Here is a 24,468-nt window from a genome sequence, read left to right on the forward strand (position 1 = left end):
GAGAAGATTTTAAGCCAAGATTAGGCAAGCACTGTTTCGTGTGCTGAACACCTAAGAAAGGCCTTTCAGTGTCTGTCACCTGCCTTGCCATCCTCACAAAGGAAGCCGAACTCTCCAAACACCAGTCAATATTCCACCAGCTTCCCATCTCAGCAGGGCAGTCTGAACAAGGGGGAAGCAAAGAACAGCTCTGAGCAGGGCTCATTTCTCCCTCACATCTTTTCTCACCAGGACTCTGGCTGACTGAAAGAGGCAGGTTATCCAAATGCAAGGGGCTCCACACACAAGTGTTTGTTTGCAGTACTCTGCTGCAGCACGGAGCGATCAGCATCCTGTAGATACCCTCGTATCGCTTCCTCCAGATTGGATTACTGCAACGCCCTCTACTCAGAGAGGGCTTGCAAACCCCATTGACTGCAAAAAGGCACCAGATGGTTACGCTGTTCTCCTCATCTGCCTTGCACCGGGCAATAAGGAACACTGGGTTTGATCTATAAAGCCCTCAATGGTTTCAATTATAAGTAGTTTTTCTCCCTGTGCTTTACACCCTTGCAATCAGGATCAGTGGGGATTCTTACAACAGGATAACAGGATGTTTTCTCTTAATTTAAACAAATAATTCCCCAAACAGTCTCTGCCCACAAAACCCATCAGGAGTAGGCTGCATTTCTGTGACTTTGTTAGCACATTTAGGAGTTTTTCTTTCCCCTCTGCTTCCACATGAAGCTTTCCTGTGGGTAGCTGATGGCAATCGTTCAGTGGCCAAAAATACAGTCTGAGTGCCTGGCTGTGATTAGTCAGATCAGGAGTCATGGCTGCTGTGATCATTACAATTAAGCCAAGGCACAGCGTGGTTAAACACCAGTAAAGAAGAATTTAAATATCACAGCCATTAGTAGTTTGCCATCTTCCCTACACGGGTATTTGCTCCAGTAAAATTTGGGCCCTTAATGTCCACAGAAACCAGACACCAAAGGGGCCAGGGCTTAAAAATATCTGACCAAGTGCTGAAAAACACGTGGCATTGTAAAACTAACACCATGTCTGAATGACAATGCTCTCCTCAGGACCTCTCGGGTACCTGCTCCCAGTGAGGAGCTTCCACGACATTCTCCTTGGTCACCTGGGTCGTTTTAGCTTTGGGTTTTGTCCTCAGGATGCATGTTGAGCTTTTTTTGGTCTAACACTCCACACTACAGAAGATACATAAAAAACATACGGTGGACACAGAACCACAAAACCAACAAAGAAAACTTAAAGACAACGTCAGAATTCCAAGATTTCTGTCTCTTGGGCTTAACATAAGATTTAAGCTGGCCTGTCTTTAGGGCCAGCTTAAACCTACACACGCTCAGGGCTAATTTAAGACCCCAGGTACCTTGCTGCCGGCTCTGCCTCAGCACCCAGCCGCACACCAGCCACACGAGAAGGTACACACTGCCAGAAGCTGCACCAAGCAACAGGAGCCAAACGCATGGCTAACAGGCGAACCCAAGGGAACCCAACCTGCCTATGCAAGCAGTGAACATCCCCCCAAGCCTGCTTGCCTCTGCACAAGGGCTGCGACGCACTTTCAGTCAACCAGCAGCAGCGCCGATGGTTGAGAAGCAGAACTGAGCTTCAGAACATCACCCCAGCGAGTTCAGCGTAAAGGGGAGAGGAGATTTCGGGACAAAGCAGCTGGTCCCCAAGCAGGTAACAGTTCTCCTCTTCCAGCTGACCTTTCTCCAATTAAGTTTGCACACATTAACAGAGCAGTGGTCAGCACGGGCAGGCCAAACAACCCCCAAGCAAGAGAGGTAACTGAGACCAGCAAAGAGAAGAAATGGAGAAAGAGAGGGCAGGGAAGGTAGGGGGGAGAGTATTATAAAGGGGTACTAAAAATAGTATGCAATTATTTACAAATATTCTAGAAATGCTGGAGCCAGATGAGACTGAATGCACATCCCATTTGCCCCACGAATGCTTCGTGCTGCTTGTTGAGAACAGCCATTCATTCCCAGCAAACCAGGTTCTGAAAACCATCTCATAGAAATGTACTGATGGATTCTCAACAAAGCAAGACTGGACCCCGCTCGCCCAGCCCCACCAAAAATAAAATAAGGGGGAAAAAAAAGATGTTTGGAAACAAAGGAGGAAAAACCAGCAGCGGTAGGGGTAGTGCCACAGCAGCACAGACCAACAGTGGCACCCGGCGGCCATGGGGACTCACTGCGCTGCTTGGCTGCCACATGCTCCGCTGTCGGGCACAAAAATACCACCAAAAATATCAAAATATCAAAAATATCGACTAAAACCCCCCAACTGCCTGTTGCAAATGAAGAAACGCAGGAACTGATCAACCTGAGAGATGCTGAAGAAGCTCTGATAACCGGGTTTGTTTGGCTTTTAGGGGTTTGTGGGGTTTTGTTTTAAATTATCTTAGCACACAGCAGGAGATGCGACCCTCCTGTGAGGGAGGGCAGGGAACAGCTCATGGCTTTGGTTGCAGCCACGAGAAATACATCTGACTGAAAAGCAAAGGGTGTCAACTCCAGCATTTCTCTATGAAACATGTTTTGATGAGCATCTTGGTCTTCTCAGTCAAAAAAACCCCACACGCTAGAAAAGGTTTTGCCTTATTCAGCAAAGCCAGGTTTGAAAACAGAGCCAATGGCAGCTACAAAGGGCTGGCAGGGGAGCGCTGCGGGAAGGGGACGGAGCTGGTCTGACTGCTCCTCATTAAAATTCCGAGTAATCGGCTGTTCTGTCAGGATCTACCTCTTGGGAGCCTCAGGGTTCAGCTAGAACTGGAGTTCTGGAAGGAAGTTACCACACCAGCTGAACTGAAAAAATCAGAAGCTACATGAAAACTGTCTCTTGTTTAAACAACCAGCCCAAACCACAGAAACCACCACCCACAGCTCCTGAGGTTTGAAATAACTCAGGAGAAGGAACTGGCTAGTGTGGGGTTTCATCTTAAACAGTCCACGCTTATTTGGGGCAGCAGCACTCTCCCCTTGGCCTCCAAGTTTCCTTTGCCAAGATCAGCTGTAGCCCCTCAGAAACCTCCGACTCCAAAGGCACCTGAAGATGTGATCTGACCTGTTTGGGTGGGAGGTAGGCAGCATGAACTGGAACTCCACCACGCACGTGTTATCCTTCAGCTGGCGATGCTGGACGCTGTTTAACTCGTAGGCAATATATGCCCTTCGGACATACACCTGGTGAGAGAGAAACTCCATCAGTTTAGCTGTGCTATGGAAACAGAGAAAACAAACCATACACCAGAGGCTTCAAAATATTAAAACCCTAACAGGCAACCTCCACATGAGGATTATCTAGACAAAATTCTTAATTCCACCAAAATTTTAAGTCACTCTTTGAGGATAACCAGTCTGGCAGGATAAAACCATAAGCACAAGGCACACAGTGTAGGCTGACCATGTTCTCACACAGCAGATTTGCTGTCAATCCTTTCAACCACCTCAATCTTCTTCGAGCAAAGAAGATAACTTGAATCTGAAATTTCAGTTGATTACAAACATTAATGCTGTTAAATGCCAGATTCCATACAACCTACAGCTCTCAAACCAAACCAAGCAACTGAACCAAAACACACCTAAAAATGACAAGTACTTATTTTTTTCCACAGGGAATAAACTTACCTCCAAAGCCGCCATTCTTACCACCTGGTTACTGTGGTAGAAAAAGTTGGGGAGCACATCAAAGATGGAGGTCTCAGACAAGATGAGTTTCTAGAAGAGATCACGTTAAGCAGAGTTTTAAAAGAGAACTGCCTGTCCTGCTAACAGGGTCAGGCAAAGAAGCAAAAACCCCAAATCCAGCCCAACTACTTCTCATGTCCATACCTCTCCTGCTGTTCACTAGGGAGTATGACCTTTTCATGTTAAATCATGGGACATCTCATGTTTGAAGGGACCCATAAGGATCATGGAGTCCAACTCCCTGCTCCTCACAGGACTACCTAACACTAAACATAGGACTAGGAGTACCATCCAGATGGCTCCTTCAACTCAACAGGTTTGGTGTCAACACCACTTCCCTGGGGAGCCTGTTCCAGGGACCGTCCAACCTGTCAGTGAAGAACCTTTTTCTAAGGTCCAACCTGAACTCCCCCTGCCACAGTTTCATCCCAGTTCCTCAGGTCCTATCACTGGTCACCAGAGAGATGAACAACTCCCCCTCCACTGCCCGCCTTGGGGAAGCTGTGGCCTGCAATGAGGCTGTTCTGATATCAGTGTAGGGATGCAAACAAAACCGGGGGCACTGGGGGGAAGACAGAAACCAGAGCAATGCAATTTATAGCCAAAAGGACCCTGGAACTACAGGTGAGATTTAATACAGACACATTAGGAGCAGTGAGAAGAATGCAGGGAAACAAGGAGACAAGTCTGGTAGATACCTGCAGGTTCTCAATGCAGAACTGGTGCCCGTACATGTCAATAGCAGACAGGAAGATGGACTCCACCTGGTTGTGACGCAGCTCGTAGGACGGCAAGTGGGAAGCGATGAGAACCTGGGAAACAGCAAACACAAGGAGTGTCAGTGGAAGGAGCTGTGCTGGGCCGTCAGCAGGAAGCTGGTGCCTCCAAGGCAGCAATAGTCTGCTCCATCCAGGAAGAGGCGACGGGTTTCTCCTGTGAATTCTGTGGCACCTGGGTGATGCTGCAAACTCTCTCCTCTCCCCAGCCTCATTTGTGTATCTGCTCGGTTTGTATTATTGGCAATTCCCCATGGAGTAAAGGAACAGCTTCAATCAAGTTCCATCAGTGCATGTGATTTAGCGCTGCAGAGCTGCTAGTCCTGGGGATTGCCTGACCGGCTGTTAATTGGAAAGCAGATCTGGCAGGCAGCAGCTGGGGGGAGGCCAGCAACGGAGACCGCCTCTCACAGCTTCCCAGCACAGGAACCAGGAGATGCTGGTGCCAGGTATTAAATGCCCAACACGAAGGCTACAGAGATAGGAAGGGGAAGCAGCTTGCGGAGGGAAACGAAGTGAAAGAGCAACATAAAGCCACACACAAGGACAGCAGCCCCAGCCCCAGCATGCTGCTCAGAGGTTCAGTAACCCAACGGTTCAAGGACACAAATACAATCCTAAAGGAAACATAAGGTCACTGATTGGCTTCAAACGCCCCATTTCTTTTCAGCAGCCAAGCTCTGGAATAAAAGGAGAGATCCCCACAGTGTCAGCTTTCCCTCTGAAGACTTTTACAATGGAGACCGGGAGTGTGGAGCGCAAGGAGCGATCGAACTACAGGGTTAGTGTTACTGTGAAACCATCATGTCCTCTCACTCCTTCCTGGCTGCAGACAAGCACTTAAGAAGAAGCTCACAATAACATCCAGGAGGTATCCAGCATCCAAACTCCTATCTGTACTAGGCTCTCAGAATCACCAGTATCCAGAGTTTTTCCTGTTATTTCCAGGTTAAACAGAAACTGAGGAAACACACCACAAGAGCTAGAAGAGACCCCATGCCAGGCCACTGCAGCTCTTTGCAGCAGCTGCAAAGAACATCTGGCTCTGGGGTTGATCTTTCTCCCTGCTGTCTGCACACATCCACCACAAATGTAAGGTGCCAGTGAACCCAGACAGACAGCACATCCTAGCAGCCCGGGCTTGTCAGGTTTGCAGAACATAAACCTGGAAGGAACCAGAGTGACCAACCGTGTATGGTCTGAAGCTCAGAAGCCAGCCACTACTCTCAAATAACTCCCACTGGAGCAAGACAGCAGTTTTTGGAGAGCAGGGACAAAGCAATGCAATATTCCTTTCAAATTTCAGAGCTGACTGGGACTCCACTGCAGTCTTTGTTAGACTGTCACAATGGTTAATCACTGGTTAATTAGTTCCATTGTTAAAGTGCTGCTCACAGTAATCTACTCTTGCCATTTGCATAGTAATCAAAACAAACATCAAGAGATACAGACTCTCCAAAAGAGAGAGCTCCTGAGTGGGAGCCTCCGTACTGCTCTGCACACTCTACTTCCAGCCAGGATCCACTCGGATTGCTACACACGCTCCGTACCTGCCGCGCTCGCAGGGCCACTTTAGCGTTGGTCGTCTTGCTGAGCTGGGTCAGCTCTGTCAGAATATTAATCAGCTCATCTGTCAAGGTGGGGTCACGGCCACATAGCTGGTCCTAAAAATAGAGAGAGATGAAGATGTTTAGAACAGAGGGAAACCGTCCTCCTACAAAGGAGTTTGGAGCTGAAATACACATACATGTGTGCTCAGGTGCTGGACCACAGCACCTCAGGAGGCCCCTTCTCTACATCAGGCTGCAATTCTGTGCTGACAAGGGTATGAGCATCAGGCTTGCAGTAATTTTACACAAAATAAAGCTACAGAGGAAAAGAGGGACTGGTACCATCACCCATTTTCTTACCTGTAGCACAGCACTCGTAGCACGTATTTTGGCATCCACAAAACTCAAATAAAACATTTTCCTATCACCTGATTTCAGCTTTCTACCAGGAATCTCCCCTAGCAGCAACACAGATTTGAGGTAACATTTAATTGCAGCGAGATGCCATGTGTAGCATGCAAAGATTAGCAAACTTTCACCATGAGAGCAGACCAGAGAGAGTTTACCTGCTGGGACAACCTCCTGAAGTCCACCTCAAAAACCCCAGCTAATATCAAACCAAACCCACAACCCCACAACTGTACAACTCCACAACCACTAACCAACTACGTTCTGTGGAGCTTCAGCAACACCAGGAAAAAAAGATCCTGTCATTCCTCTAACAAAGCTTGGAAAGCTACCCAGCCCCATCAGTGATATAGCACAGCTCCCGCTGCAGTCCGGGAGTGACACCGTGGTATTCGCTCTCACCACAGGATCCTGGTTCTGAAGGATGTTGACCAGGTTGCTTTACCTCCATGCTGGCTGGATAAAACACTACAACTGCACAGCATAACTTGCAGTGTTAACCCTGTTTCAAAGCTCTTCAGGATTCAGCCATTCAAAAACCACAAGGAGTAAAGACATCCATGGGATTTGTTTGCTGAATGGAGGAGGTGCACTCTGATGCACACCCTCTGAAAATAGTTTCCATTCCAAGGAAGAATCCCAGTCTTGAACTACCCACACTGGCTTCTGAGCCTCTCCCCTCCCACTCCTGAAGCTGGAAACTCTCTAGGAGCCTCTAACATGTTTCTTCAGCACAGCACTTAGTTTTCTCTCGGTAAATGAATCACAGGAGGAAAATGGGAGGTGAAGCAGGGATTTGCAACAGGAAAAAGAGCTGAATCCTTAAAGCTTTAACAAGATTTTAAACACAGAGAGTCCGGGAAAGGCCCTTTGCAGATCCAAGAAACACAAAGCGAAGGAGGAAGCCCTCTGTGCAGCTGGTTAGCGACAAGCCTGCCAGGGAAAGCAAAGTGAAAACCAAAACCCAAACGGAAGCCCCTCAGACAAGCACAGCTCATCCCAAATGCCATCCCAAAGCTGAACAGCTTTTCCCCCATGTCACTTTTGACCCCCTTCTGTCCAACCCTGCTCAAGCATGATGTCACCTCTAGGAACGATGGCGTGCACCTCTCAGGGTGATACACTACACTGAAATTGCTCCTAATTAAGTAATTTAAGCTACTAACTCTTATTAGATCCCTGCCCCCTACTAAGTGGTGTTGGGCCAGCAAACATTAAAACAGGTGGTCCCAAAGCTCTGTGAATTTGTCCACACCAGGTCACTGCACAGATTCCCAGCAAATAATTCAAATAATAATTCAAACTTATTATTATTCAAACTCCCAGGTGTTGTAACATTACTGCTCAAGGTAACAAACATCCACCAAGACACAGGACATCTGCGGTGCCACAGGCGATTCTGCCCAGCTGAGGCCTGGATGCGCACACAACCCTTGGTTAAGTACATAAAATGAACACACAACTTCTGACCACACTGTATTTTAACAACTATATGAAGGATGAAGTTGTTCCCATCCTGCCTTAAACGCCTGCTAGCTAAAAAAGGTGAATGATGGCAGCATAGCACCATTACTAAAACCATCCTGAGAGCCCCTGTTAATAATGGATTCCTGGGGATACATCAATAACAGCAACACAAGCACCAAGGTATTCTGACATGACGTTTGCCCTTGGAGGACAAACTGAAGCCATCCTACATATATATAGCTTGGTATCCCATAAAATGCCAGAGCCTTCACCATGGTTACACCAAACGTGCCACGGGGTCCCTCAGACAAGAGGAGTAATGCAAGTGGGAAGAGGAGGAAGGACGGATGTTGGTTAACAGTGTGCCCTGTAGCTCAGCGCTCCCTTGCTGTGCCGTTGATGGGGCTGGGACCAAAGGCCACATCTCCTTCCTGAGCCTGTTACCCACTCAACATGAAATGTCCCTGTGACATAGCAGTCGTGTGAGGCCACACGAATGGCACTTGGGTCACCAGCTAGCTGGCCTTCCACCACACTATCTCTCCAGTATGTTTTAAGTTGTAGCAAACTGGGATGTCAGCCTTTGCTTGAGTAGGAACAATGGGTGCTGGTGGGACAAATAACCATGCAGGAAGGAGAAAGGAAAACTCCTTGATGTTCCTCTGCGTTCCCTACCTCCCAGCACAGCCCTTGCATCCTCACACAGACACCAAGCTGGCCACCATGAATACACAGCAAGGCCCTGCCTCCAAGACACGGCTTCCACGGAGGTGAAAAACTAGACAGAAAGTTTCAGCCCCGTTTTAGCAAGAAATAATCAGGCCGACAACAACAAAATAAAGCAGGTAGCTGGCGCTGCACCGGCTTTTGCCTGCACTGATTGGCAAAGGCAGCCAGCAAAGCCTCAAACCAGCTCTTTGACAAGGCCTAACGCCTCCCCGGCACCCCCGTGTAATTACACACTTGAGTGACTGGACTCTGAAGAAAATTGAAGGCCTGAGCTGCGAACAGCTGCCATTTTCTCTCTCCATCACGCCAGCATGATTACTTGAGAAATGAACAGCCCCGGCTCAAAGCTACTCCAGAATTCTCAGAGGAAATATGGCTCCGTGTTCAAATAATGAGATTCTTAAGGCAAGCGTTACTTACAATCACACCACACACCAAAAAGGGAGAGAGGGGGGTGGAAAAAGGGGAGGAAAAAAAGAGAGCCTGAAAGAAAGAACACCAGGCTCCTTCTATCTTACATATTAGAATTGAAGAAACTCAGCCTGGGACAATTATGATTCGTTTTCTGCTTTTGAGAGTTATTTTGTGGATGGCTACTTTGGACAGATTTTTGGCAGTAACAGACCGTTTTATGTTTGTTAAAAAGAAATAAATAAAGGTTGGGGAAAGAGAGGGAGAGAGAGAGTATTGTAATTAGCCTCTTAAAAAGCAGGGTACCTAACTCTAGTCTGCTGAGAACCGTGTCGTAGCTAAATTCATCCTGCCTTGAGGAAGGTGGGTGTTCAGTCTGCTTCAAAGCATTATGTGGGACAAGAGGGTTTTGAGGCTTTTTAGGAAACAGGAAAAAAAGAGGATTCAATTGTTGTTTTTTAATTATTTTTCCTCGGAATGTAATTCACTGGGAGTTTTACCCATCAGAGTGGAACTGAAGTTAATGAGAACTGAGATTTTTCATGGAGTAACAAGCCAGAAGAACATGAGAAGATGATGGCAGGACCTGGCATGAGGATTCATTGGTGTTTCTAGGGTGGAATCTACAGCTGTCCAGGAGGAATTACAACCCCCGGAGACGCCCCATCCCTCTGCAAGCCCCCAGAGAGCAGCAGGCCATCCCATCCCAAGGGTCAGAAGCCTGATCTGGAGTGAGCACTCTCTGCTCAGATATTTGAGTCCCAGATTCCAACGTACAGCCCAGAGCACAGCCAGTCTGAAAGCACCACTGCAGACCTGAGATAAGACCTTCTGCCACTATAACCAGGAAGAAGCAAGACAGCCACCGCCAAACATTTAAGACCAAGCTATGGCTCATCAAAGCAGACATGTGAAACCCCTCAAGGGCCTTCATGTGGGCTGGCTAATGCCATTCACTACCAGGAAGTCACCCTCTTTAGTAACAAAAGACCATTAAAAAGTTGCTATTATGGAATTATTACCAAAAAAATCATCTAATTTTTGTGCTAGTAAAGTATGGCTTTGCTTTCTAAGAAACTCTGAGTTTGAGCACCAGGAACTACTTGGAGCCAGACCCTCTCCAAGACACCCAAAGATGAAGCAGCAAGCTAAACCAAGCATATATTCACAGCCCAGTGTGTTAAAGTCAGCCTCTGGCATCCTCCCGAGGTAAGAGGTAAGCCTCCATTCCCATCTCCCCACATTCCCATCTCCCTGCGTTCACACCTCCCCACAGATGCTCACAAATCACTTGCATAAATTAGCCTGCCTTGCACTCTGATAGGCAATCAATGCAGGAGAGTCATGAGCCAGAAGGTGCACAGACACAGAGCGGAACAGCATGTTCTGGGTCTCCTCTAACGCATGGCTGGCTGACCCCAAGAACAGGCAGAAACCCCACGCTGCTGCCAGTGTTTCTGTAACTAGAAGGCTCATGTCTTTATAGATGAGAGCAGTCAATTCAGCCCCTTTTTCAAAGCATCAAACATACATCTACAAGGAGCAGCAAATTTCTAGAGCGACAATAGACAACTTACAATGAGCATTGTAACAAGCAGGTTCTTCTTGGTGACCTGAGCGTGTGAGAAGATGTAGTTCAATACAGCATTCATATCGCTTTTATTCTCTTCCCGTAGGGTAAAGACACACTTGTCATAGTGACCTGCAATCAGAAAGGCACATTTTTTTCCAGTTTCCACACCTCCATGCTGAGGAATACAAGTTAACTACTCTACGTATACATTTTGAGAACCTACACAGCATCATAAACTCCATAGAGGAGCTTTTCTTTGGAAGATTTACAGGGAAAAGGAGCATTCCTACCTACACTGCATCAGCTCTGGGTAGGAAACATTCCTCCCACCACCCTCTCCACTGCAAACTTGAATTTCAACATTAAACAGTCTCTTTTTAAAACAATTCCTGTACCAAACACCTAATCTGTGAGTGATACGGAGAGAGGAATGATAAGCTCAGCCTGCTAGTCAAATGACAACCAAAATAAAGCACCACACAGAGACTCGCAGAGTCTTCAACTACCAGCAAATTGGAGATGAATCTGCAGCACCATTAGGCAGCTGCAGGAACTGGAGCAGGGCAAAGGAAAAGTAGAGCGGAATCTGAACTACCTGTAAGAGCCAGAGCCTCAAAATTAGCCAGTGCTTCATTGCCATCTTGTGCCTGGACACAGCAGTGCAAGGCACTGCTGGCAATTCTCTGATTGGGGCTGAGGTTTGAGGAGCAAACAGCTTCCTGGCCCTTCACAGCAGGACTGAGTAACTCCCCAACTTGCTTTTTTTATCTACTACTGATATTCTCGCTGGAGTATTTAATAAACAGGCAGAAGAGGACTAAGCAGCGCAGTGAGTTGAAGCAGTTTGTCCCATTCTAATTCTTCTGCAGATGCTCAGAAAGCAGGAAATAAAAATCAAGCTTCAACTATGAAGTTTCTACACGTGGATTGGGGGAGGTCAGAGCGAGGGAACACGGGGCAGAAGCGCTGTGTCTCTGCTGTAGAACACGCAGAGAGCACACGGACTGGCTGAGCACTAGCAAGCTCAGTCATGGACTAGAAATGGCAGCATGATGGAACTCAAAGTTCAGGGAGACTGTCTACTTACTCCTGGTCATACTAAAGTCCTTGCTTAGAGGACCATAAACTCCACAGAGAAGCTATTCTTTGGAAGATTTATAGGGAAAAGGAGCATTCCTACACCAAAAAGAAACCAGAGTCCTACTTCCGACATGAGAACTGTGGGTAAGATGACACAGGGTGTAAAATGTGATGGATACACAAACAGTGGAAAACCAGCAGAACGGACAGCTCTGGAGTGGAGCTTGTTATAGCCATTATGAGCACTCTTACCATGACAACTCAAACCAGACAATCTCCTCTACAAAACCCAGGATCTGACTGGCAAACCTCTGAAAGAAAGCCTGTGTAGCGTAACCCCACCACAAAGTCAGAGTAAGCCTTCCTGAAGGAGGTCAGGCCTCCTGGCACAACACATGGTTCTTTCAGCAACCCAATCCTTGATGCATTGAGAGACTCACCATGCTGAAACTGAGTCTCCACCTTCAGATACTGACGAAGCAGATCCATCACCACGGCTTTCATGTGGCCCCGAATACCACTCCGGTACCTGCGGAAGGAAGGAAGTCAAGCCTAGCACCCAGTGAGCCTGCATGGCCTTGCCTCTGAAGACCTGCAAGCGAGTAGCAACACACAAATAAGCCCTTGGTCTACAGAAAGGACACATGGTTCTGAAACCTGAACTGCTCTGGGAATACATAACCCTACCATTACCACTGAGGGGTAGCATCGCTCAGATTTTGCATCAAAATGTCCTTTTTCTTTTAAAAATACTCAAAAGATCGAAAGACATAATGCACAGCAGTGGCTTGATGCAGCCATGCAGGCTCAGGTCTTTCCAGCAGCAGGGAGAAAAAAAAAAAAGCCAGAAAAAGAAAAGGAATTAGGGGGCACCCCTGGAAAGGGCTCACCTCTGTACGAGCTGCACGATGCTCTGAGTGTTCATGAAAAAGACCTCACGCTCCGATTTGCGGTTCAAGGTGGCTGCGTGGCTATCCAGGATGTTGGCAATCTGAAAGAGAGAAGCCACATGAGTCCCAGTCCTGGATGGAGCCTTCTGGCTGAACAACCAGCAGAGAAGCTGAGAACTTCCAGACAGACCAGACTAGAGCTCCAGACGACTCCAGCAAAGCCCTTAAACTGCTAAGGAAGTTAATGACTTGACAATGATACAAAAACCAATGCCCAATATCATATACTGGAGAAATCACAGCTCATTTCCTGACCAGGCCACCCTTAGTTGCAATCACTCTTTTTTAAGGCTATGTTGACACTACAAATTGCAGGGCAACAGGTACACCAGGCCAAAAGGGGCAGTAAATGAATGCCCACATGGCCACTGGTATGATCAAACTGCTTCCAAACTGCCTCTCCGAAGCTATACTGAGCAGGGCATACATGTCCTTCAGCACAGGCAAAGGAGGCACACCTTCAAGCTCAAATGAAACAGGTAAGTATCTCCCACATTCAAACACACCTTTCTGGTCCATCTAACCTCCAGATAACAGAGACAGAACTCTCTCTTGCTCTGCCCCAACACAAACCAATTTTTCTTCCTCTGTCTAAGTGTGGTTGATCACCTGTTGGCTGGGAAACTGGCAAAGGACAGATGTGATGTTGCTGGCATATTGGGCCATCTCCTTCTTGATAGACTTCTCTACATTGGGTGGGACACGTCCAGAAACACTGGTCATGATGTCCTGAAGCTCCAGCAGAGGCAAAGATGGATCTCTCAGTGTCTTCATTAGTCGCTCAACCCAGCCTTTCACCTAGAGACAGACAAGTCAGTGTACAGACAAGCGCAAGGCAAAGAAAAAGCAGCAAGAATGGAGGTAAGGAAAGGCTTTTCACTGAGGTCTTCTTCAATACTATCACACAGCTAGTCCAGGGACTAAAAGAGAGAACTGGGGCAGAATACAAAGCTGCTATGCTACCTTACATCCACAGTCTAGTTGGATTCATCCACTTTTCCTCCTCCCTCTAGGACTTGGACCACAGCTAGCTATGCAAGCAGCTCCCACACACAAAGCCACAGGCACAAAGACCAAGCTCAGTTCCTTTTGGGTGCCACAGATGGGACTCTCCCATCTTAATCTCTGGTGAGACTGACTGTAAGGACATTTAATAAAGAAAAACAAACCGAGCTGGCACTAGCAGGGTAACACTGCCCTGACTCTCAGTCCTCTGGCTGTGACACACAATCTGGCCAGCCTTGCCTTGAACTGAAAGAACATTTGTGTGCTTGCTCTGACACAAGCAGTAAGCAGTACCTTGCTGCTGAAGTAGGGCTCTGGCAGGCAGTATCCGTTCATCACGTTGACCAGGTTATCCAGGACGTAATGGAAGATGCGATGGAGCTTCTCGCCTCGCAGTGCTGTGCTCTGGATCTGCGGCAAGGTCCCCGTGTGCAGCTCAGCCTGGAACAACGAGCAGCACAGTGTCACTCACCATCCTATATGGCATCAGCCGTGGTGGTAACACCCAGTTACCCTTGGCTGGAGGCTCAAATTTAACCTGGAAGACTTCCCAGAGTGGAAAACACACTAGGTTGAGAGACAGAAAAGTTATGAGCTGGATCTCCAACAGTTCTGCACTGTGTACCCCCATAAAATAAGGTTCAAGCCTCTCTCTCAAACACAGTATATGGTTGATGTCATTGTTTAGATCCAGGATGACCAAAAAAATCTCGAAGAAAAGCTCAGGGAAAGACAAAAGTTTGGTATTGACAATCACTTTCCATCTCCTGCATGACCACCTTTAGCTATTGCTGAAGAGCAGTGATTCTCTCCCACCCCCACCCCAGCCTCCCATCTGTAAATGAATGTATCTCTTTGCCTTTCACCTTCCCAAAGATTCATGCCCTACATTCCTCTTTCTATTCCCAGGTTTGCTATAATTGCTTTCACAGGGCTCAACACTCTTCAGTCAGGATATCAACTCCTGTCCTCCCAGAGAAGGTCATTTAAAGAAGAATTCAGGATTAAAAGGTTAAATAAACTTGCATAGATAAAAAGCAGACAGAAACACCTGGCCCACCTCCAACATCCTAGACAGCCACAGCAGTACCAAGGTAAGAAGGGAATAAGAATGCAACATAAGCTTAGCCTGAATCAGAGAGACACACACTATTCTGAGTCCCAGTACCCCTCTGAGACAGACTAATGGCAAAGTGACAATTCCAGCACAGTCTGCAGACCTGGAACGGGTTCAGGATGCTGGACCATCTCACACCACTCAGCATCACTCCCCTATTAGAAACACAACCAACATCTGCGCCTCCCACATCTCCTCACCTGCTGAACCCTGCTGGGATCATCCAGCTGGAGCTTGGCAATCACACAGCCTGGATCCAAGACTGCCCCTGGGCGTTTGACATAATGGATGCAGCCTGATTCTCCTGCTGTTAGTGTCATCACCATTTTCATCACCTGTAGCAAGGAAAACAGGTTACACAGTCAGCTTCCATGTTCCCCAAATGGTTCTAGCTTTGTGAGCCAGCAGACAACATCCTACCGCAGACAAACTAACCCATCTGAGCATCTCTTGTGTCCCAGCTTCCTCAAAGGCTTAGAAGCACACACATTGGGAACAAAACCCCAGACACCCCCCAAGTGAATGGTAGAACAAAATAACCAGCCACAAATCGGTGCAGCAGAAAGCCATCCTCAGGAACATCTCCTGCCCCACACTGCTTGGACCAACAGGTACTCAAGAAGGTCCCACGTCCAACTTAATGAACAATTTCCTGCCTGAGCTGCCTCACTCCGAAGGATCAGGGAGCTGCTCTCAAAAGTTACAGCAGCACATTCACTTTAGCAGAGGGAACTGGGATTCCTTTCTAAATGTCACAGGTCTCAGACCACTCTTCATGAACAGAGATGCTTCCACAGATCAACCAGGAAAGCTCTTCCTTTGGAGCAGGGGTTGGGTACAAGGGGAGACAGCCTAGTTGTACCATTGCTGTACTGTACACCACAACTGGGAACACAGGAATTGAGTAGGTGGTTCTTTCTTAGCCATGGCTCTGTTGCAGCATAAAACCACTTACATAAAACATCTGGATCTCTGGCTTGACATTTTTCTCCTACACATTCTCCCCAAGTGGTTTAATTGTCTCTCTGTCAACACACACCCTCCCCTACCTCAAATCTGGTTTGAGCCTCACACTCCCACACAGCCTCTCCCACTTTCCTCACTGAGATGCAGAAACTGCTGTGGGGCTGCCTCTCCAAGAGTTAAGCAACTTCCAAGGGAGAAAGGAGGAGTGACACTCACTAACTCATCCAATCAGCCTGATAAGTGACCAGGTAATCAGAGAAGTCTTCATTTGCTCCTTAACCCCAACATACAGCTCTGCATCTGAGCCCATGTTAGTTACTAAGCAGTCTAACAAGTAGAAGACCTGCTTCACCACAGCTAGAAAATACAGTGCACATGGATCCCACCATCCTGTGGTAGCACAGCAAGATGGTAACCACAGTCTCACTGCTGAGAGATCTCACTTATCACTCCCTACACAGTCTTTACTCAAATTTTAGCTGTTACATAATTTCCTCCCTGGTGCATCACTCTCACAGCTGACTCCTGCCTGAGTCTGGGTTAAAACACAGACAAAACCAGCAATGGAAATTCTGGGAATTATCCCCCACACTCAATTCCCAGTTCCAAAGCATTCAACTTCCCCCTCCTACCCCCCACTTTTGCCCAGGCATATTTTGCCCTGACTCATTGTGCAGCTGAGTCAGGTCGAGGCGCTTTTACCTCTATCTCCGCAAAGCACTGGCCTGCAAACACGTGTCCCCCATCCTCCACCACGTACTGGATGAGCTTCCCAGCTGAAGGGGAGCGCAGAATGGAGGGATCATTCTCCTTTTCAAACACACAGGTCTTGTTCCCGATAGTGATGCGATACCTGGGACAGAATGGGACAAATCAGTGCCACAGTGTTTCTTGTGGAAAAGCATGGGAAGGGGAAAATCCATGTTTCCTTCTCCTATTTGACTTCAAAACTAAACCACAAACACCTCAACCAGCTCCTCCAAGCTGCTTGGTACAACCCTGCATGTAAAAGGTCAGATTAATCATATCAAAACAGGACCATGGGAGCCTGGGGTCAGAAACCAGATCGATCAGCCCTTAGCCAGGTCATACAGGTGTCACTTTTGTCCTTCTCCACCACCAACAGGTACCACTCACTGTCAGACCCAGAGACCATGAAGTTCACACAGTACCCTCACCAAACCACCCGACTTGTGCACAATCCTCCCATACACAAAGCAGAGCTGGAAAGAGCGGGATGCACCCACAGAGCAGACTGAGAGATTGAGGTTTTATAGTGTTTTCCAACCCAAAAAGTTACCCCAATGATCTTTGCACTGACCAGATCCGCTACATCTGTCACAGAGGAGGACCCAGCCGAAGGGGCAAGTGGTTCACACTCCAGCAGCTGGAGATTTATTGACCTTCCAGCTATGATCCCTGCAGGGAATTCTGAGGGAATGCACTGGAACAGTAAATCTTGTATACATCTCTAAGGCAACTGCAGAGTTTCAAGGATTTTAGAGATTTTTTTCATGTTCTAGGTTCGTTTGGTTTGGTGGGTTTTTTTGGTTGGTTGATTGGGGTTTCCTTAAATAAAAAAAGGCACTTTCAAAGAACCAGCAGAAAATACAGATTCTGCATCCAGACCTTTCTTCTAGCCAAGATCTGTTCTTCAGGTGAAGGCAACTCCTCCCTTTAAACACATCCGTAATACATCTAGAAACCTCTTCCGAGGAGAGAATCCCATTCCCCAGCTGATCTTTGGGAAGCATAAAGTTAGAGACACATGTAATTTTGGCTTCTGTGCAAATGATAAACATTAATCATTGCAGGTTACTACCTGTCCACTTCTTCTTTCATGTAGGTAGTATAGCTGCTACCATCATAGGAGAGGAGCAGTCCTCCGTCACTCAGGCGGTGCACATCGACTTCCACACACGAGCTGTTCATGATGACCACGTAGGAATTGGGAGACTGCCGGGTCACCTGCAGATCCACAGGAATGGTATGGATCACATGAAAGGAACACAGCACTGAGAGGGCCTTGGCTGCCACCACACACATTGTTTGCCCAGCACTGCGACAGGGGGAATTAAAGGAGGGAAACGGAGCTGTTTGTGCTCAAGTTAGACGGGGAAAAAACAATGTAAAAATAAAAACTGGGATCATAAAGCCAAGCATTTAGCAGTCAAGAGATGCCAGAATGAATACTATCCATGAATCCTCACTTGTATGTATTAATTGTTTGGGTTTGATTACACAATCCACAGGCCATTTCTTCACCCCGACTGACAAACGAGTCACAGTCGTGCACTGAAACAGCACAATGAACGAGATCATTAAAGAAAAAACAAAAAGAGAGGGAAAAAAGAGGGATTGGCTCACAGGCTCTCCCTGGAAAAGGGATCCTGTCCCACCCTGCCAGCAGAGATCCTATTTGAAGCTGGGCAAATCACCTACACATACTTTAGCTGCTGTTCTGTGCCTCTGTTTCTCAGCAAAGGGGCACCAAGATAAAATCACGAGGTGCAGGGATGGGGAATAGTTACAGCCACAAAACACAGTATGAGGTTGTGTCGTTAAGAACTTTTACCACAATAAAAGTGCCTGAGGAAGTTAGTGAAGATTGCACAGGCAACCCTAAGTCTGCTATTTCCTAACTTTCACAGGCTTGGTTTCACAACCCTTAAGCAGTATTTCTAACACTGGGGTTTGCAAAGAAAAAGCAGCACTAAAGGGAAAAATTGCTACAAATCCTGTTACATGCATGAAATTGGGCTCAGACACCCAGGTGAGTAGATCTCCATGTCCAGAAACACCCATTGAAGGTTTTGAGTCAGCCAACAGGCAGCAGTCCCTGCCTATAATGAAGCATTCTTCACACTGTGCAGAGCACTTTGTGACCCTGAGAGGTTAAAAAGTTTACAGAGATATTGCCAGAGAGATGTGCTGGGGTATTATTACCAGGGAGATGGTACCGATTTCTTACCCTCACCAAAGCAGAGAAAATAAACCCTGTGCTGCTTTAATGCCAATAATTATAGATATTACAAAGCTTAAGAGCACACAGACATTTCCAGTGGCGAGAGAACGGGTTTCCACAGGGTGCACCGTACCTTCAGCACGTATTTCCGTCCTTCGTAGATGAGTTCCACGTCCACAGTGTTCAGAAGAGTATGAGCAGGCAGGACTTGGCCCCTTGAAAGAGAAGTACAGACCAAATGGCCATCAGTGGCTCAAGCAGGCACAGAGATGCACACAGGAGTTTGGAAGACACCAGCAGAGACAGGAGTGGGCTTTTAAACTGGGGGTGAGTGCTGTTAAGAGCCGACCCGCCAGGATGACACCAGGTTCAGCCGGACGAGTGTTTCCCCACAGTGCCTGTCAACTTTAAAGTCAGTTTTCCAAGTACTAGTGGGAATCATCCAATCTGGAAAACGAAATTAATCCTCAACACAGGAAGAAGACAATCTCTGGTGATTCAAAGCTCCCTAACACTGCACAAGCAGTGCAGGAAGAACCCCACCTCTCTGAGCCCCTTCTCGGAGCTTCTGCAGAGCTGCCAGAAGCCAAAGTGACAGCAGGGAGTAGGCTCTGTGCATTTCTGGACTGGAACCAAACAAGACTTGTAAATGAAAACTAAGGGCAATGACCTAGCAGAGCAGCCTACAATCTTACCTTTCCAGAGAGTGCAGGAAGTTTGAGACGCTGTTTCGGAAGCTCACGTCAGCCACGTGCAGAGCTCCACACACCACTCCCAGCATGGTGTCGGGCCTTTCAGCCTGGAATGAATGTGACAAAGTTACATCTCCTTCAGCTTCAGTCCGTTCTAGACACACAGCTGAAGAATCAACAGCCTCAGCTCTATTTCTGGTTCAGGGCCAACCTTGATTTAAGATGAAGTAGCATCCATGCAAACACTAATACAGAAGCAATTACCCCTGTGACTCCTTAAAAGAAAACTCTTTGGTGTTTTTTCTTCCTAGATCAAATCTTGAGGCTCCCCCTGTATTCCCACCATCATCTATCCTAAACCACACAGCAAAATACTAGCCTCAATTCACTATGTGTGCCAAGACACATTTCTGGCCAACTTTGAGACCACCTTTCCCTGACAGGGATGACCTGGGATTTTGCTACAAGTAAGAATTCACAAAGTGGTAAGAGGAAATTAATTATCTCCCTCTTCCCCTCCTCTCTCCAGTTTATAGTCACACAAAGAAAACAGCCATACCTGCACTTTCTCAGCAATAAGCCGATCCAACCAGCCAGTGTCAATGCGGTTCTGCTGGAAGCTTTCTGTTTCCAACAGCTTAATCAAGTACTCAACAGTGGTTCGGAAATCCCCTCGGATGGACAGCTCCTTCAAAGCCACGACCATGTTTCTGAAAGAGAAAGAAATACCTGTTCTCAATCCCACACTAACAGTAACACGCAAGCTGGTAGCTCCAGATAGCTCCCCAAGAGCTGTTGCTGAGAAAAACAGTGTGGAAGTCAATAGCAGGTGAGCACGTGCACTGGAGCACGATCCTGTGGGACATCAAGGGCTGGGGAATGGAAGAATATTGGTTTTCTTTAACCTGCTGCTGGTGAGAGCAGCTCAGCCAGCAATGAGATCAGTAGTCCCCACTGTCACCATCACCTCAGCACCCACCACCACCCATCAGAAGCACACGTCAGACAGACAGACGTGGTCTCTGTGCCTCCCAGGATGGACAAAGGAAATGCTCTAGATGAAAGTGGCACAGGTGACAGGTCAGACAGTCCAGCCCTATGGCTGGATGCTTTAATATTCCACACTGGGTGAGGACACCCAAGGGTCTATAACCCACTGCAACGCACTGACTTAAGTTCTCAATGTTTTTCCTGATAAAAGCCTTCCACCTGGATGCTTTCAGAGGGACTTCAACACAAGGGACTATACCACACCCCAGCAACAGGAACACTGGGCAGGAATGAAACAGAGAGGAAAAAATAAAGAGAAGTAAGCAGAAAGTATGCAAATGTTGGTGCAACACAGAGGAACTGCTGAGCTAGACAGGATGAGAAGCCTGACCATGGCATGGAAAACAAGGCAAAGAGAGGAAAACTTTTCTTAAAACTCCTGGAAGACAGGAGTCTTGTTTTATCCCCAGCACTTTGGACCAAGGAGGACAAACCCAAGCCATTTCCAAGGTTCTACCACTTTCTGGCTACTTACGAGATGGCTTCTTCCCGGTTTTCTCCCCAGGAGAAGCAGTGACCAAATTGAGAGTCAGCGAATTCATGAAGGCCTCCTGCAGCTGCAACACTGAAATAGCCCCAGACGTTCTTATTGCTGCGGAAATTCAGCTCCTGAACTGTACCAGAACTGGGCTTAAATCCCTGTAAAGACAGACAGACACTGCTATAAATCCTAAGGAACAAGTAAATGATCCGTAGTGAGGGGAGGTTAGATAGAGCCCCTCACTGTGCTCTAACACAGGATATACAGAAACAAGCTCAGGCTGTGTGTGCACCTTGGCTCTACAGACCTGTCACCTCAGCGGGGGAAAAGCAGCAGCTTTTAAATTTGCTGCCCAAATTTTCAGGCTTGGGAGCAGGGATTGATCCCAGCTGTAAAGCCAACAGTTCTCAGAGCAGGATCCAACCACAGATTTCAAATCCGCTCACCTCATCGGGATTCTCGCTGGTGATTCGCGCCGCGATGACGTGGCCACGCGGACAGGGGACATGGGCCGAATTCTCAAAGTCAATAGACGCATCTCCCCACGGAGACACACCGTACATCACTCGGATATCCTTGATCCTGTGGAGGGGAATCCCCATGGCAATCTAAGGGGACAAAAGTAAATAAATGAGCTGCTGCAAAGGAAGTTCCTCTCCTCTGAGAGCACCTATTCCTTCAAGAGTTAATTCCAACAGTTATCCGTAGTGGCTGATGCTGCAGTTCCAGTCCAGCAGCGATGCACGCCCATTTTCTCATGGGAGCCTTCTCCACTGACACGTCTTGGAATATCCACATTTCTCAGGACAGCTGAGCTCAGTGTAATATCCACCTTAAGCCCTTCAGCCAGTATTTTCCATTGACTGATTAAAAGGCTCCAGAGAAAGCTGGCCAGCGCTAGGTCAGCTGAGGATGGGCATGCATTAGGCCTGTTAAAAATACACCAAGGTCCCAGGGAGACAGAAGGCCCTGAACTGGTTATAGGAAAAGGGAATTTGGCAACTATAAACTGCTGAGAGAGAAACCCACAGAGCTGCTGATGTGTCCTTACAGAGTAAAGTCCCATTTGGTCTGTTCATTAGCTGGCATTCTTTTTTACAGTTCAAAAAGGCCAAGCTTTAGTTTAACCTGTTTATTTCAGCCAGACACCAACAGACAAAAGACCAAATATTAATCCACCATTCTGTAGGAATCACCTACCTAGCATCAGCAACATGAGAACAGCGCCCAAAATGTGAGGAAAGCACCTGAGGAGTTACAAAACCCTCAATGCCTGGCAAATACAGACACAGAGCTGCTGAAATCATCTCCTGAGAGACGGCTCAGGCCGAAGGCAAATAGCTTCTCGACAAAAAGAAGATGATCCCACTCCAGAGCAGCCTACAAGATGTTACAGTTCAACTGTTTGTCTTTAACACCTATCCAATCAACTTCAAAATGTGAAACGTGGGGAGAAGAAAGTCACCCACTGTCACGACTTCCTCGTGACAGAGTCCAAGATGAAGATAACATTTGGGTCACTTTGCCACACCTGGTTCAAGCACCTAATTCTATGGCACAAAACCTGGTTTTAGAAAGGTCAAAGAGCAGAGACGTCAGCCAGGAGAGGGAAGCACCTGTGATGAGTGAGGGGCTTGGAGAGGTGGAAGCAATTGTTCTGGAAGCCAGAAACTGCTCATCAAAAATTAAAAAGGTCCAAGTCACTTTCCTACAACTTTCCACTTCAAATAACTGCTGAACTCGCTGAAAGGTGAAAAATCCAACCCTCTGCTCTTTCTTTCTCTCTTTTTGTCATCAGAAACCCTGGGAAGAGGCTGCTGTCCCTTGGAGGCAGCAGGGGCGATGCTCTGCTCAAAACCAGCACAGCATTCGATGCCACTGCTACCCTCAGAAGCCAACTAGTTTCACAAAATCATTTCAGCGCTTAAAGCTGAACTGCTTATGGCTGAGACAGGCTTTTTTACACACAACATTTCCATAAACCAGTTTTTCTACCTCTGTGATTTATTCCTCTACCACTTCCCTTCACACTCCTTTCAGGCAAAGCCCTACCTGAGCAGTCTGGGGAAAAGAACTCGAAAATAACCTCTCTGCTTTCAAAACCAGAAAGAGTCAAGTGGCAGAGCTACAGCTTAGCAAAACGGTTGCAACAGAAGGGTTGCAGACAGATTTTGGAATACCAGCCACAGAAGATAAACCCCAAGCTGAGAAAGCACCAAAATGAGCCTTTTGGTGTTTTTGTTGAGGAGTAAATGTGGGGGAGTCATATATCACCCACATGCACATGAGGATTTAGGCCACATTTAGTAGAGCTCTCTAACACTCTCTTTACATTCTCCCCTCTATCAGTACCTCAATCTACTCATCGGTGCAGCACCAGTTTAAACACAGCACCCCAGCTGTGACTCAGGCAAGCTTCCACCCCCCCATTTTACTAAGCCCTCAGCAGAACAGGTTTTTCATGCTCAGGGCTCCTCAACTTACCAGGGCTTGAGCACTGAAATCCTCCAGAAACCCAGGGCTCTGACTCACCTGGAGCTGAGCTGCTGGCAGATTGACATCGGCCACCATCTCGGTGCAGGGGTGCTCCACTTGCAGGCGGGGATTCAACTCCAGGAAGTAGAAACTGCCGTCCTGGCTGTACAGGTACTCCACAGTGCCCGCACTCACGTATCCCACCATTTTGGCAAGCTTCACTGCACACTAGGGTACAGGAATAAAGAATATTTCAATGCCAAGCCCTGAGCTCTGTTCCCTCTGCTCTGTTCATCCATCCCACCCGCTTCAGGCATTTTTGCTGGCACTCAAACCCCCAAAGCCTTGTAACGGGCTCAGAACTGCTCAAAGAAAAGCACATGGCACAGGAGTTTTCATTCCCAGGTTATTTCATTGACAATTTACAAAGGGAGAGTTTGAAGGATTTATCATACTCAGCATCAGACAATTCAAGCAACTCCTGCAGCTTGTTTTTAATATGCCAATACACCTTTACAACACAGTTCCTCCCTGTTTTTGGGGTGCACGCATTTTTGAAGCTGTTTGTCAGCCCATGGTGGACCCAGTCAGGTTTTGAACTGTGAATGGGGTTTCAAACACACAACCCTGTATTGCTCCGTTAGAACATCCAACAATGCAAAGCTCTTGGTGACATAAAAAAGGGGCAAAGTTGTGCCTATTTTTGGAGCCTCACAAGGAAAGGAGAACTTGTGGAGCCACTCTCACCTGTTCCATGTGCTCAAACACCACGGACGTGGCAATAGAAGCGGGTGCTTCCTCAATGATCTTCTGGTGCCTGCGCTGCACGGAGCAATCGCGGCCAAAGAGAGAGATGGCGTTGCCGTACTGGTCTGCCAGGATCTGCACTTCCAAGTGGCGGGACTGTTTGGCCAGTCTCATCACAAAGATCGGAGAACCTGGGACTTCCGCTTGAACCTGCAGCACAGACACCATATCACGATCTACCTGGGACTTTTGGAAGCCCCTTGTCTTAGTCACAGTCACCCCAAGGTAACTTTTTAAGCAAGGAACAGCCATAATAATT

General features: G+C 47.4%; 1 protein-coding gene across 3 annotated transcripts in view; it reads right to left on the bottom strand.

Moving 5' to 3' along the window:
* The window catches only part of ACACA (acetyl-CoA carboxylase alpha), a 110,588-nt gene that overhangs the window by 77,876 nt on the left and 8,244 nt on the right, over positions 1-24,468 (bottom strand). For all 3 annotated transcript variants that reach the window (XM_084273205.1, XM_084273204.1, XM_084273206.1), the window contains 19 exons: positions 24,150-24,359; positions 23,460-23,630; positions 21,374-21,535; positions 20,922-21,085; positions 19,956-20,106; positions 19,400-19,503; positions 18,838-18,919; positions 17,562-17,707; positions 16,442-16,592; positions 14,974-15,108; positions 13,951-14,097; positions 13,261-13,449; positions 12,592-12,692; positions 12,142-12,230; positions 10,626-10,750; positions 6,034-6,147; positions 4,406-4,519; positions 3,648-3,737; positions 3,085-3,203 (listed from right to left, as the gene is read on the bottom strand). In XM_084273205.1, the coding sequence (XP_084129331.1) occupies positions 3,085-3,203; positions 3,648-3,737; positions 4,406-4,519; positions 6,034-6,147; positions 10,626-10,750; positions 12,142-12,230; positions 12,592-12,692; positions 13,261-13,449; positions 13,951-14,097; positions 14,974-15,108; positions 16,442-16,592; positions 17,562-17,707; positions 18,838-18,919; positions 19,400-19,503; positions 19,956-20,106; positions 20,922-21,085; positions 21,374-21,535; positions 23,460-23,630; positions 24,150-24,359 (2,564 nt within the window). The remainder of the gene's footprint in view (positions 1-3,084; positions 3,204-3,647; positions 3,738-4,405; positions 4,520-6,033; positions 6,148-10,625; positions 10,751-12,141; positions 12,231-12,591; positions 12,693-13,260; positions 13,450-13,950; positions 14,098-14,973; positions 15,109-16,441; positions 16,593-17,561; positions 17,708-18,837; positions 18,920-19,399; positions 19,504-19,955; positions 20,107-20,921; positions 21,086-21,373; positions 21,536-23,459; positions 23,631-24,149; positions 24,360-24,468) is intronic.

Source organism: Gallinula chloropus (assembly GCF_964237585.1).
Source record: "Gallinula chloropus genome assembly, chromosome: 19".
Classification (NCBI taxonomy): domain Eukaryota; kingdom Metazoa; phylum Chordata; class Aves; order Gruiformes; family Rallidae; genus Gallinula; species Gallinula chloropus.